The sequence below is a fragment of the Spinacia oleracea genome, chromosome 2 (assembly GCF_020520425.1).
Source record: "Spinacia oleracea cultivar Varoflay chromosome 2, BTI_SOV_V1, whole genome shotgun sequence".
Taxonomy (NCBI): domain Eukaryota; kingdom Viridiplantae; phylum Streptophyta; class Magnoliopsida; order Caryophyllales; family Amaranthaceae; genus Spinacia; species Spinacia oleracea.
The window spans coordinates 57,687,224-57,703,122 of NC_079488.1; the positions used below are offsets into that span (position 1 = coordinate 57,687,224).

The window sequence follows — 15,899 nt, forward strand, 5'->3', positions numbered from 1 at the left end:
TCTTTATTTTAGACCGTTTCTTTCATTAAGGAGGAGGCTCAATCCATATGTAGCAATGGGACATCAGGAGGAGACCCTTGATGATGGATGATGATATAAGCTAACCAGACATATATATTGTACCAGTAAGAATAGAAGCATGTACATAAACAAAACAAAAATAAAGCAGACTAGTAAAAGCATATACCAAATAGAAAATCAGAGTATAGTAACATAGTAATTCATAGGCTACCAAAAAATAATCCACTTTAAGGTTAAAACTCCCAAAAACAAACCAATTAGTTTACCACAATTCACAATTCACAATTCACAATTCAAAAATCATCCAATGTTCACTGAGAAAAAAATAATACGAAAGCTGTTCACAATAATGAAATGAACAATCTCTAATCTGACAACCGAAAATTATGAGAATCAAAAGCAAAACAATTCCAGATCCAATAATCCACAAATACAGATTTAAAATGCAAATCAAGAAAACCCTAAAAATACCCGCATATTTACATATCTTAATCAAAATCAATTGAAATCATTAAAAATTTGCCTGAAATTAAAAACAGTAACAATAATAAGATCTTACAGTAATAGAAGATTCAGTGTTCAAAACGGTTGACCATCTTCAAATCGAACATCGACGAGACGACGGCGGCGGCACCGATCCACTGGCAGACCTTTCCAACTGCGCCTTTACTGGTGGATTCATCGGTGACTTAAAAGCGCCTGGCCCTCCGGAATTTATGAAGTCTGAGTTGCGGCTAGTCCGTAACATGGTTAATAGAGGATAAAGCATTGAAGGAGAGTGAGATGGAAACTGGGAACAAGCCCAACGTGAGTTTGAGGGGAGAGAGAGTGCACAAAGTGAGGACTAAAAAGCATTCACATTGAATCAAATAAAAAAAAGCATTCACATTTATGTACTGTATTTTTTTATTAATTTAAAACGGGAAAGAGACCCGTGTTCCTACCGTTAGGTCTTTACATTTCTCTATCTGTTTTTTGCAAGCAACATTTTAGCGGGGCCCAATGTAATATAGAGACCCGTCGGTTTACCTAAGGGGTCTTCCTTTATTGTGATGTGCGGGTCCAATGTACATTAGAGACCCCTTATCATTAAAATTAGATCTCTTCTATTAAAGAGACCCGTTATCTTGTACAATGGGTCTTTTATTGAGGGTCTCTTTGCCCATTTTTGTAGTAGTGCAAGAATTTTCCTACGGACACTCCAAAAGAACATTTACTTGGGTTAAGTTTCATACCGTATTTCCTCAGCATTTCGAAAGACTATCGCAAGTTATCTACGTGGTCATCCGCTTTCTTTGATTGCACCAGCATATCGTCGATGTAGACCTCCATCGTGTCTCCGAGTTGATCTTTGAACATCTTATTGACCAGTCGTTGGTACGCCGCACCTGCATTTTTAAGACCAAAAGGCATGACTTTATAACAATAAATTCCTCTATCTGTTACAAAATATGTTTTTTCTTGATCCTCCGGGTGCATGAGGATTTGGTTGTATCTTGAATAGGCGTCCATGAAGGTGAAACTCGTGACCGGCGGTGGCGTCGACCATGGCGTCTATGTGTGGCAGAGGGAACAGATCCTTAGGACATGCTTTGTTAATGTCGGTGATGTCGATGCAAAATCTCCATTTTCCATTCTTTTTACCGACGACGACGACATTTGCTAGCCACTCCGGGTACTTGACTTCTCTGATTTTCCCTGAATCTATTAATTTCTGAACTTCTTCATCTATGATTTTATTCCTCTCAGGTGCGAACTTCCGTCGTTTCTGCTTTACTGGTTAAGTTGGGGTCGACGTTGAGCTTGTGGGTGATGACGTCCGGGCTAATTCCTGTCATGTCCTCATGCGACCAGGCGAAGCAGTCCAAGTTTTCTCTTAGGAACGCTACTATCTAACTTCTGATGTTGTCAGGTAGTGACACTCCAATCCTTACGACTTGGTCTGCCTTTGTCGGGTCTAATGTTATCTCATCGATCTGTTGGTCATCCGGTTCATTTGCAATCGACCCTGGCTGTAATTGCTAGATGGAGGATTTTGACTGTTTCAATGCAGTCTCATAACACTTCTTTGCGTCTCTTTGCTGTCCTTTTATCTCCATGACGCCCCATCTGGTTGGGAATTTGATTGATTGGTGGTATGTCGATGGTACTACTTTCATTTTGTGGATCCATGGTCGTCCTAAGATGACGTTGTACGCTGATGGGCAATCGACGACGTTGAACTTAGTCATGATGTAGACACCTTCTACATATGTGGGCAATGATATCTCTCCAACCGTTCGCAGCGACTCTCCACTGAACCCTACCAAGACCGTTGATCTTCTAACGTTGTTCTTTTCCTCGAGCCCCATTTCCTGTAGGGCCTCCAAGAATAGCACGTTTTCGGAGCTTCCATTGTCGATCAATATCCTTTTGATCAGAGCGTTGCCTATTGGGAGTGATATTACCAATCCATTCTGATGCTCCTGTTGCGCGTCCAATGAATCTGAGTCGTCGAAGGTGATAGACATTGCTTCTAAGGACTTGTCGAGTGCGATCTCATCTTCGGTTTGCCTCTCTTTGACGGCTCCAGATTCTCCCCTGTTAATACTTTTGGCTACAGAAGAGGTTAGTACACAAATATCTGAGCCACCAAAAATAACGTTTACCACTTTGTTAAATGTAGGCGGGGTCGGTCGATCGCTGCTCGCCGTTGGGTCGGGTTGGGCGGTTTTCTCCTGGTTGTACGTCTCCTTCCCTTTGTCGCTCAGTAGCTCCTTTAAGTGCCCCCGCTTCAGAAACAATGCGACCTCCTTTTTGAGGGAGATGCATTCCTCGGTTTTGTGGCCGTTGTCGCGGTGGAAGTCGCACCATTTGCTCATGTCTTTCATGAAATCTGGTTTGTCGCTCTTCCGGGGCCATCTGACTGTTCCACCTACATTTTGAAGGGCGTTCACGACGCCTCCGATGTCTACGTTGAAACCATATTCGGAGATTTTGAGATGATCGACTCGTTCATTCATGTAAACATTGTTAGTATCATCATACTAATTGACATTTTGTACCTGGTTTTGGAGATTGTACGGCTGGTGTCGCCAGCTGTTGTTCCTCGGAGTGTACGATTGCCTGTCGCTGCTCCCCCATGTCGGTCGTTGTGCTGCCGACCGCGTGATCTCGTCGTCTTCGATCCGCATCTGGGCAGTGGCTCTCGATCTGACCTCCTCGAAGGTTGCGCATGGATATTTAGTAATCTCCCGGTACAACTCCGAGTTGGGGATAAGACCTCTTTTGAATGCTTCGATAGCTGTCCTGACATCACAGTTTTTTATACTAACTTTTTCACAATTAAAACGGTTAAAGTAATCGCGTACCGACTCGGTTGGTCCTTGAGCCAACCGATAGAGGTCACTCGTTTGTTTCTCCAACTGGCGACTGCTGGCGAACTGCTGATAGAAGGCGTTGATGAGGTCAGAAAGGCAGTATATGGATCCAGGGGTGATGTTCATGAGCCATTCCAGAGCTGCTCCGTCGAGGGTTCCCCCAAACGATTTGCACATGACATGTTCAACCAGGTCGTACGGGATACCGATCTTCCACATTCGCTGCTTGTAGACGTTGACATGCCTGTAAGGGTCGGACGTTCCGTCGTAAAGGGTGGTCCAGACAGGGAGTCGAAGTTGATGCGGGACCGTTACTCTGGCGATCGCCTCACAAAATGGTGATGCTGTGTATCCGTCAGTTGGTTCCGTCTCCACTAGGGTAGGTGCTCCTGGCAACTTGGTCATCAGTTTAAACATCATTGAACACTGCTTCTGCATATTGGTTTCCATCTTGTTCAGGCGCTTGGTCACAGGGTTAGGCGTTGCTCCATCTTCTCCTCGTGGGGCTCTTCATCGTCGAACAGGTCCTCGAACTCATCGGATATCTCGAATACCAGCTTCTTCGGCTTTGCGCCGGGTTTGTACCGCGACTGGTACCTGGTGCTTTTCACGGACTCGAGTTCTTTCTGAAGGTTCTCAACAGATGCTTTTTCTTGCGCCAGCTCTGCATGGGCCTGGTCGTAGGCCGCCTTCATCTCTGCGAGTGTCATATCTCCAGAAGTCATTGTAGGAAAGGTATTTTTGTGAGGGAAATTTTGTGCGAAACCTAGTTAATGTCCCCACAAACTGTTTATGCCAAATTTCGTCTAGGGGCGACACTTGGCTTGGTTCGACACTAACTAAGTAATGAATGCGAAAAAAGCGAATAAAGAGAGAGACACGACACAGGGAGATGTTGACGCGGAAAACCCAGGAATAAGGTAAAAAATCGCGGATAGCTATGAGGCTATCAATCCACTAAGTATCCTAAGTAATATATATAATTGTTTATGCTTCGTAATTAAGATTAAAAGAGCTAATACAATGATTGCTTTAGAGTATGAAAATATAATAATTGCTTGAATCTTGAGAGCTTGAATTAACTTGTCTTCTGATCTTGCTGCCATATGCTTTTATATAAGAAGTTCAACGGTCGTGTTTGTTGAGAGGATCCCTAGAAGATAGGGATCTTCTAATGACCGTTGTCCCATGATCCTCTCGGTCTTCAACCACTTTCGTAGTTTTAGGCAACATCTTAGACTCGTTCTACTTCACGTGACGGTGCGGCATATCTTAGGCCTTGGGCTTGGATCTGTCTGTCGTCGCTGATCACTTGTCGCCTATGCCTTATCTCTAGTCTTCTGTCGCCTCTGCCTTGTCGACTGACGCTACTCTCGACCTGTCCGTTCGATACGACGTCACTTGTAACACGACAGTACCTGGTCGACACGACATGATCAAACGTCAAAGCAGTTACTCCCTCCGTCCCGGAATACTTGACCTGTTTTCCTTATCGGGCCGTCCCTTAATGTTAGTTTAGATGAACAACACAAGAGGGGGGGTGAATTAGTGTTTGTAGATGTTGGATCTACTTTTTCGCGGAATTAAAAACATTAAGAGATTGCAAGAGAGATTTTAGCGTGGAAACCTCTCTACCCTAATAGAGAGGAAAAACCACGGCCCCGTAGGGACTTAAACCCTTTTACTAATTAGGAAAATCACAGTTCCCTAAACTCAACTCAAGCTGATTCTCTCAATTACAAGGTTCACTCAAACCCCTTCCCAACTCTCAAGTATAAAAGATAGAATAACAAATAGAATCTGGAATTCTGCTGGAGTAGGAACTACGTATGTGGAACAGGAACTGACGGTACTGACGTGGGTTATAATGTAGATTTAACTTAAGCACGTGACACCACTAAGTCAGACAATTTTTCTAAACTTATGAATGCAGTATATATAGTGATGTATGTTACCTATTAACCCTAGAAGATATATTTTATGTTTATCTTTTATTTAGGAATCCTAGACCTAATAGAACTCTATCATGATAGACTTTTATCCTAAGACTCTAACAAACATATGATCGAATAATAACTCTTTATGCAGTAGATATATTAATGAAAACTCTATCTAAACGACACTCCTTTCCTATCATGACTCTTAAATAAGATAAACATTATTTAACCATTAACTAATGCAATCCTAATTACTATCAAACACATAATCCTAACTATACTAAAACTCCTTAGTACATGACTTAGTATTATTATGTTTAGACTTCTATTAGGACACAAACTCTAAGGTAACGTGATCTAAATACTATACTCATGCAATCCTATATACTACGTGCAGACTAGGACCAATACCCTCGTCATTGACACTGTTCAACGTACGTTGTTCCACCAGCTCCGAACTTTCAGTTTCTAAAACAAATCTATTAAGCACACTAATGCTACTAGATTTTCTTCTCTTCTCTTTCTCTGTACTTGTACTCTTAATTCTCCTCGAGTCCAAGTTTCTCTTCTCTTGGATTCTCTAAGTCTTGAATCCTCGTTCTTCCTGTAAGTCTTTGGGTCTTCTTCAAAGTCTTACCTACACACGTCATTTATCATTTCTTTACATGCATAATAAACCACGTTAGATATTGAGTCAAGTATGATAGATATGCATAAATCATATATTATAATATTTGCTTGACTAAAATACACATAGGATAATATGGAATATAATATATTAATACATAAATAATATTCCTACCCTAATAAGAACTTTAATATGTATGGAAAATATTATGTGACTCAAATACCTAAAATACAGTGAATCTAAACAGTCCTATATTATGCATAATACTAATTATGAAAGCTTAAACTCTAAGCATTTAATCTTTCCTAAAATGCTTATGCAAACTAAAACTCTTAGACTCCTAAACCGTCTACAATACATCATAATATATGATAAATGACACCAGCTATGATATGCATTCCTAGAAGACTCCTAATGCATATCTAACTATATGAAGAGTCCTAAGCACATACAACTATATGTACTTATGATAGGATAATATGAGAGACCTAGACTAATGCAAAATCCTACGTCTAATAAACAACTTATCCCAATATGGACTCTTACCTGCAATATAACAAACATATTAGGATGCAAATATGAAAGTATTATATGCACTCCTAAACTCTATTAACGCATACAAGTACATGTCGTACATGTGACTAGGAACAGGAACAGTCAGACAACTAGGAACTCTGATAAACAGTTTCTGATCTCTTTCTGGTTGTTCCTGCTGGACCATATAAAGTATCATTTCGTTCTTCCTTTGTCACTGTACTTACCACATGAAGTTTACCAATGTAAATGCTAATTTACATATAAACAACATGTATGACGTAGCCATCTTCACTTTAGTGAACAATAACTTCTCATTGCTCGTGTTACTTGTTTCTTGTTTCAATCATAACTTGTTCATCCTGCGCGCATCTTGACACACATGTTAAATAGATAATCATCATTAGTTTACAATCATCAAAACCTCATTACTCAACAATTTCCCCCTTTTTGATGATGACAAACTAATGATGCTTATCACACTTTAAGCAATAAAAGATTTAGATCTATTCCCCCTTAATTTTGTAAACCAACAACTAATGAACAAGTAAAATGATAGAGTAAGAGCAATACTGATAAACACCAATTAGATTAGGATTTAGACTGTATTATATCAAACAATAAGCATCATACATACTCTTCCCCCTTTTGGCATTATCGAAAAGGGTTATTGTGCACACAATCTTTTTAGGTTAACCATACACACCCTGAGTTTATATGTCACACACACCACCTTATAGGTTAGACACTTGTTTGTCCGAAAAGTCCTCGAGTTTCCAATTTTGAACTAAGGATGTTGTTGCTACATATTTCCAATTCACAATCCAAAGACCCAATGTTAGAAGCGATGAAGTAACTTGACAAATAATAACAAAAAAGTTAGAAGAAATGGTTTCAATGTTAATTGCCAAGGGCGAGAATTAAGTAGAAATGGTGTGAAGAAAAGGCTTGGTGAATAATCGAGTAGAGGGAACCAAGGGTAGATAATGTGTTTGTGGTTTCTTCTTTTAAATGAGGTCCTCAACAATCATTAGAGCTTTTTAATGAATATGAAACCAAACCCAACACACCTCCATCTCTTTGTATGTAGCACCTTGTCGTACCAAGTTCCCATATATCACCAATCTTCCATAAGGAACTAACATCATAGTGAAACGTGGACTGACTGCTGAAATCAGTGCCTGCAGTGGCTGTACAACTTACCAAGTTTAGTGGAACAAGAACTAACATTAGTGTGGCTTCTTTTTCCTGTTCCTGATCCTAGAACCGTCTGTTCCTTTACTGCTCAACGAGTGTATGAGTTTAAATTTTTTGTAACTCATTGATATTCTGCATAATAATGGAATTCTAGGAGAAAATAATAAGTACAAGAATTGATCACCTTTGCTTCAACTTTTTTTTTTTTTTTTCTATTTTTTTGATTTTTTGATTTTTTTTTGATTTCTTGATATATTTTTTTTTTTTGATTTTTTTTTTTTGATAATTTTTTTTTTTTTTGAAACAAAGGCGTCATTACAAAATTTTGAGCTTTCCTAGAGTAATAAGATCATATAATAATATAGAAAGGACTTACGATTAAATATAAGTTCCACCATCGAATATAAAAATCATGTTCAATTTTCCCTACCTTATTCCCCCTGAGTTCCTTACCATCTTCTTTCATGCGGAACCTTGTAGAAGTAAAGTTCCATATGATACCTAGTAAATTTCTATGTGATACGTACGTCATACGGTGATTTCCTCCAAAGCTTTTATTCATAAATAATAACACGCTGCCTCTACTTCATCTTTGACTTCCCTCTCAAAACATATTCATAATTATTACTCTTCATGCATCGTCGAACCATAGGAAAGAAGATTATATTTTTGGAGCTCAAGGGTAGTGAGAATATGAAGTGGTAGAGTACACATATGATATGGGATAAGAAACATATGAATAAGAATCTTTGAAATTATTGAAACATGATATGGAAATAGACAAGACCAGGGTTGTAGAGTATGATTGAACTTAGCACAGACCCACAATCATAAGATTGTAGAATAATGATAATGGCTCGGCCTGGGTAGGCTCAACCCAATCACGAAAACACAAACCTGACCTTGGGAATACAGTGTGGTTTTGAAGGTTTGTTCCCTCTAAAAGATTTAAAAGAAAAGCGCAATATTTCAGGAACATAATTGCCTTGTTCCTTCAACGTTTCGTCCATTTGTTCCTTTGGCAACTTAGGAATTTTGTATTGGGACAACATCCAAATTTCTCAATGAGTCCTCTAATACTTTTAGGCAAGTGAATATGTCTTTTAAAACATGAGAATTGAGTGTGACACATTGACTTATAGGTGTGCATGATTTACTTCAATTGAAAAGTGTACAAGGGCCCTAAACGAAAAGTTCATTTGTGAAAAGAGTACTTTATGCTCATGTTAGTTTCAACAAGTCTTGTTCCTTTACTACTTGGTGATAGCATCAAAAGCATTTATTCACATGAAATAACATTTAGAAGGTTGCTTAAAATAAACGGTGCAATATTCATGCAATTTGACACATTATTAACATGAGTAAGAGTGTTATACCTCACATGGTTTGATCATTGATGGCTTACTTACGAGTTTCATTAAGTGTTAGTTTCACATTTACTCCAGTTGATCATTGTGGCCCCTTTTATTAGTTGAGATCTTGTTCGTGTTCCTTTTTCTTCTTTGCTGGAACGCTCTAAGTGATGCTGAATGGTTCGTCTCAACTGCTCCCTGTTCCCTGTTCCTCTTTCATCTGAACAGGAACTCGTTCTATTTCCTTTTGTCTTTATGCTTGACCATGCTTCTTCATCTTGGTTTGTCTCTCGTAGATCTGAGGAATAAGTTGCATTGGCCGGTTTGGGGTCTTTATTAACCAGTAAAGCATCTTTGTTTTCGCTCACTATGATGTAATCTAAAATCAAAACCCAAGTGTAATCTTTTGTGCAATTATAAGGTTAGTAGATTAGTCTTCAAGAAATAAATATATATATTAGAGCATAGAAATAAATATACAGAAAATTCAAGATGTGAATACTCCCTTTTTATAGTCTCTTACAACAGTACACCTTGTTGATGTTCCTTGTTGTACATTTACTAAGAGAGTTGTTCCCGAACTTCTGTTTGTATTTCTGAGATTGAGTTCCTCATGAGTTGGACTAGGAACTTATGCGCCGGCGTCAAAGCCTTCTCATGGATAAGTTGTTTTTCGTTCCTGTATTCTTAGGTACTTCAGTCGTTCCTCCAAATCTTGGTCTCTGTTCCCTTGTTACGTGGAACATATTTTTACTCTTCAATTTCATTTACTTCAAGAATAGACCTTCAAAACCTTATCGTTAATTTGCACAACTGAGCAAACACAAAGTGAAGTTAATAGTATAAGAAATAAAGGAAACAAAGTAAATCACACAAAGTAAATAAGGATTTTGATTAAACTCCCTTCTTCATATTAATCATAACTCAGTCTCCTTAACGTAGTCTTTGAAACTTCAATTTAATTCATATGAGTTTGTTCGTTGTCTTCATCCATCTTGATTACAAGGAACTGACTTGTTGTGGAGGAATTGGATTTACTTTTTACTGTTTCCTTATCCAGTTCCTACTGGGTCTGTTCCTAATATTTCAACGGACCTTAAGGGATACACCATCTTTCCTTTCCTTTTTGTGTGATTTGTTTGCTGTCCATTTCTTCGTTATAGATCTCTTGCATGATGATATAAACATGTAACACAGCTGAACCTCTTTTAAAGGCTTTTCGTGAGACACACTTACATGTCTTCAAATATGTGCATGAATAACATTTTTGTCATGAGCTTTATATTGTCTTTTCTCACATATGGCCTGCAAAATAGATCAGTTCTTGATCTTGGGTACCCAAATTTTCTTGAGTCCCTTCTTGTTAGTAGGATTAGTCATATGTGCCTTGTTTTTTACTATACTACTAATACTAACAAGATTAATTATGCATTCATATGGCCAATAAGTAAATAGTTCATAATGCATAACCTTCTTGACTTTAGGCATAATCCTTGAATATAATAATAACAGTACCTAAATAATGTAGTTCCCATAAGTAGGAACATTCAGTTCCTCTAGATCTGTTCCTTGTACTGTTTATAGTGAGATGAAGATTGATAATTTTCAAAAATGATTTGAAAACCTTCTCTTCCATTCGACGACACATAAATATCGTATTTAACACAATTAAAGTCAGATTTCAAATTCTTAAAATAGATAAGGCCATCTTTACTAGAAACAGTTGTAGGAACAGTTTTTCGTTCCATCAAAATCAATTCAAAACTCGAAGTTGTAATTTTCCAAATAAGTTCCCTACATGTGTTCAACACTTCACTAATAAGAAAATTATTTTGAATTGTAAACCTTGTTTTGAAATTGATATAACTTGTTCCCAGAATGTTATCTTGGTCGTTCCTAGTAAATCCAAAATTTGAAAATATCCTTTTTGTTTGAAAATCTGAATTTTCCTTTTTATTCCCATCATGAAGAAGTTTCAATATTTTCAAAAACATATTTCAAACTCTTTTGAAACCAAAAATTGTTTTACCGAGAACAACACAAGGAACAACGAATCTCAGTTCCATCTCAATGATTTTGTTATTCATGGTCACATGGTTCAATTCAAGTTGCAAGACCTTTTCGACAATTTGCAAAAATAATTTTTGATATTTCAAATCAATATTGCTTTTAACAAGTCTTGTTGCACACATGTTCTTGGTAAAATATTTATGAAACATATTCTTTGCAATTTTTAAAATCTATTTAAAAATAAAACTTTTCAGAGTCAAGATAATACATATTATATTTCAAACCATTTGGAAAAATAGAAATATTTTTAATATCGACAAGACTAGGAGAAAATTTTAATTTTTGCTGGAATTGTGCAACAATCAAGACCAGTTTGTTCCTATTCAAAACCGCAAGAAATATTTTAAATTTAAAGCAAAGTCTTATTGAAAACTTGTAAATAAACATGGTTAATTCAAGGTTGCTAACAATCAATCGTTGATTTCTATTTCTGCGTTACAGAATGAACGCACATATGGCCAATAGTATATAACGTATGATGTTCATGATATTTAACAATTAAGAGCAAACATAAATAATATCTTAAAGATTGAAAATTTACCTCTAATTATTTTTCTTCAATCTTTGTGTTAATCATCATCATCAAATACGTGCTATCCTCCTTTTCGTCTATCAGGAACAGCAGAATTGTGGGAACTGTTTCTTTCATAACTTTGTTCATCTTTTCCCGGATCACTCATCAGGATTACCTGTAAAATATAGAGCACCGGCTCTGATACCAATTGTTAGTTTAGATGAACAACACAAGAGGGGGGGTGAATTAGTGTTTGTAGATGTTGGATCTACTTTTTCGCGGAATTAAAAACATTAAGAGATTGCAAGAGAGATTTTAGCGTGGAAACCTCTCTACCCTAATAGAGAGGAAAAACCACGGCCCCGTAGGGACTTAAACCCTTTTACTAATTAGGAAAATCACAGTTCCCTAAACTCAACTCCCTTAGGAACAGTCCCTCAACCGTTCCTTCTTAATGATCTCTCTAGAGATCTTCTCTCTCAACTCCTCAGCTCGACTCAAGCTGATTCTCTCAATTACAAGGTTCACTCAAACCCCTTCCCAACTCTCAAGTATAAAAGATAGAATAACAAATAGAATCTGGAATTCTGCTGGAGTAGGAACTACGTATGTGGAACAGGAACTGACGATACTGACGTGGGTTATAATGTAGATTTAACTTAAGCACGTAACACCACTAAGTCAGATAATTTTTCCTAAACTTATGAATGCAGTACATATAGTGATGTAAGTTACCTATTAACCCTAGAAGATATATTTTATGTTTATCTTTTATTTAGGAATCCTAGACCTAATAGAACTCTATCATGATAGACTTTTATCCTAAGACTCTAACAAACATATGATCGAATATTAACTCTTTATGCAGTAGATATATTAATGAAAACTCTATCTAAACGACACTCCTTTCCTATCATGACTCTTAAATAAGATAAACATTATTTAACCATTAACTAATGCAATCCTAATTACTATCAAACACATAATCCTAACTATACTAAAACTCCTTAGTACATGACTTAGTATTATTATGTTTAGACTTCTATTAGGACACAAACTCTAAGGTAACGTGATCTAAATACTATACTCATGCAATCCTATATACTACGTGCAGACTAGGACCAATACCCTCGTCATTGACACTGTTCCACGTACGTTGTTCCACCAGCTCCGAACTTTCAGTTTCTAAAACAAATCTATTAAGCACACTAATGCTACTAGATTTTCTTCTCTTCTCTTTCTCTGTACTTGTACTCTTAATTCTCCTCGAGTCCAAGTTTCTCTTCTCTTGGATTCTCTAACTCTTGAATCCTCGTTCTTCCTGTAAGTCTTTGGGTCTTCTTCAAAGTCTTACCTACACACGTCATTTATCATTTCTTTGCATGCATAATAAACCACGTTAGATATTGAGTCAAGTATGATAGATATGCATAAATCATATATTATAATATTTGCTTGACTAAAATACACATAGGATAATATGGAATATAATATATTAATACATAAATAATATTCCTACCCTAATAAGAACTTTAATATGTATGGCAAATATTATGTGACTCAAATACCTAAAATACAGTGAATCTAAACAGTCCTATATTATGCATAATACTAATTATGAAAGCTTAAACTCTAAGCATTTAATCTTTCCTAAAATGCTTATGCAAACTAAAACTCTTAGACTCCTAAACCGTCTACAATACATCATAATATATGATAAATGACACCAGCTATGATATGCATTCCTAGAAGACTCCTAAAGCATATCTAACTATATGAAGAGTCCTAAGCACATACAACTATATGTACTTATGATAGGATAATATGAGAGACCTAGACTAATGCAAAATCCTACGTCTAATAAACAACTTATCCCAATATGGACTCTTACCTGCAATATAACAAACATATTAGGATGCAAATATGAAAGTATTATATGCACTCCTGAACTCTATTAACGCATACAAGTACATGTCGTACATGTGACTAGGAACAGGAACAGTCAGACAACTAGGAACTCTGATAAACAGTTTCTGATCTCTTTCTGGTTGTTCCTGCTGGACCATATAAAGTATCATTTCGTTCTTCCTTTGTCACTGTACTTACCACATGAAGTTTACCAATGTAAATGCTAATTTACATATAAACAACATGTATGACGTAGCCATCTTCACTTTAGTGAACAATAACTTCTCATTGCTCGTGTTACTTGTTTCTTGTTTCAATCATAACTTGTTCATCCTGCGCGCATCTTGACACACATGTTAAATAGATAATCATAATTAGTTTACAATCATCAAAACCTCATTACTCAACACTTAATACTTGACCTGTTTCTAAAAATGGAAATATTCTAACAATATTATAGTATTTCTCACTCCACCCCTATTAACCCACCTACCCCCTACTCCATACAAAAAATAATTAAAAATTCAACCCCTACTCTCCCCCAACCCCACCTCTTAACCTACCTCCCACTAACTACATTAAAATAATACCCCACTATCAACTACTACCTATTAAATTAAATAAGTCAATTCAAGTCCCTTAAACTCTGTGTCGGTCAAACCGGGTCGAGTATTCCGGGACGGAGGGAGTATGTCGTTAGTCCAAAAAGTGGGATAACAATGCTCACTACCTACATAATGGTTATTAAGAGTTTAATACCCATAGGCTAACTTGTGGGGAAGAAAACATCAAATAGAAATATTAATTCACATAGCTTCTAAAACAGTTGGAAGATATGGAGCTTTTGTATTAATGTGTACCTCCATCAATGTAATTGAGTTCACCGTGCAGAATGCAGATTATTCTGTGTTTATTATGTCGGTTACTGTCAATGTTCCAGAATCATCCGCATCTAAATTCCCGAAGCACTCCATCAACATAGTGACATCCTCGGCATTGATCTTGATCTCCATCTCTTTTAGCTTCATTATAACAAACTCTGCAGCACTGTAACAAACAAATATTATAATGGTTAAGTATAATATAAACTATATATACTTGACTTCGATCATCAATTCTCTTGAATGGCAGAACTCACCTTACGACGTTATCATCATCAAGATCAGTTGCCTCAATGTCAACATGTGTAAGCTTCTGGGTAAGAACCCAATCCAAGAAGGATTTCAGCCTCCTTTCTGTATACAGTTCAGTAAGGTAGAAAAAGAAATGAGCTAAACATATAGGTGCTGCTTAATATCCAAGACAAAGCAAAAAGACGGCCTCTTGAGGTGGCAAAGCTCTCATCCCCATAATCCAGAGTGCTGATAGTGGCACGGACACAATAGAAGACATCGATCAGATTGAGTCCATCGTGAAAGGTTAAGAACAATGTTCCGAAAGTCATAAGCAATAGGAGAAGGATTGAGGACATGACAAACTTTATCTTGTATATAGTCTGCAATAAAATCAACCATGATGATCAATTTTTGTTGCAGACTATATGGATCAACCAAACACATGATATAGTGCAATAATAGTTCCATGATTACAGTCTCCAACTTAACTACTCTGTATCATCATTATATCAATGAAATTAATCAACAACTAACCACTGAAGACAAAAAGGAAAACTCGAACCTTGGATAATCTAATCTTAATCAATCATCCAATTGCTGAAGCTCATCCTTAAGTTGCTCAATCTTGAGCCCCATAGACCATCAAGCACTGACATAGACCCACCTGTGTACAATCTCCAGCCACAGTTCATGCGGAGTATTCAGTTATAATTCTAATTAGCAGTTCAAAGAAAAAGTAGTCTTCTTCTCAAAATAGCAAAAATCAAAGCATTTAGAATTGCATTGATTCAGATCATACAATTTCAATAATCATAGTAAAGCCCAATATTAATCATTATCAATATTTTGAAAATAATCACATAGATAAAGGAAATAAATAAATATTATCATAAAAGAATTAACCTTTGAAAGAATAATATCGGAGCTCCGCCCCAGCTTTCAAATCATTCATCTCTGGAGTATTAATGCATAATAAAATGATCAATTAAAATCAAATTAATTCCTCACATTTAAAACTAAAACTAAAAATTAAGGGGAAAATAAAAACAAACATGCCTCATAAATAAATTACACAAAGGCAAACATATAACAAATTTACCGCATTAAACCTTATAAACACTTCAACAATCTCCAAATTTTAGTTTCTTTTTAACAAATTAGCCATCACATCCTCAAAAAAATACGAATTAGCTTAACACTTTTCCACTGAAATCAATAACAAATCAATACTGAAGCGAAGCAAACAAAGATAATTGTTTCATTA

At 36.6% G+C, this 15,899-nt stretch overlaps 1 protein-coding gene across 1 annotated transcript; it reads right to left on the reverse strand.

The window, feature by feature from the left end:
- Nucleotides 1–2,042: 2,042 nt before the first annotated feature.
- On the reverse strand, nucleotides 2,043–3,023 carry LOC110785220 (uncharacterized). Its single transcript, XM_021989660.2, has one exon. It carries the CDS (start codon nucleotides 3,021–3,023, stop codon nucleotides 2,043–2,045), a length of 981 nt encoding a protein of 326 aa, XP_021845352.2.
- Between the last annotated feature and the right edge of the window lie 12,876 nt (nucleotides 3,024–15,899).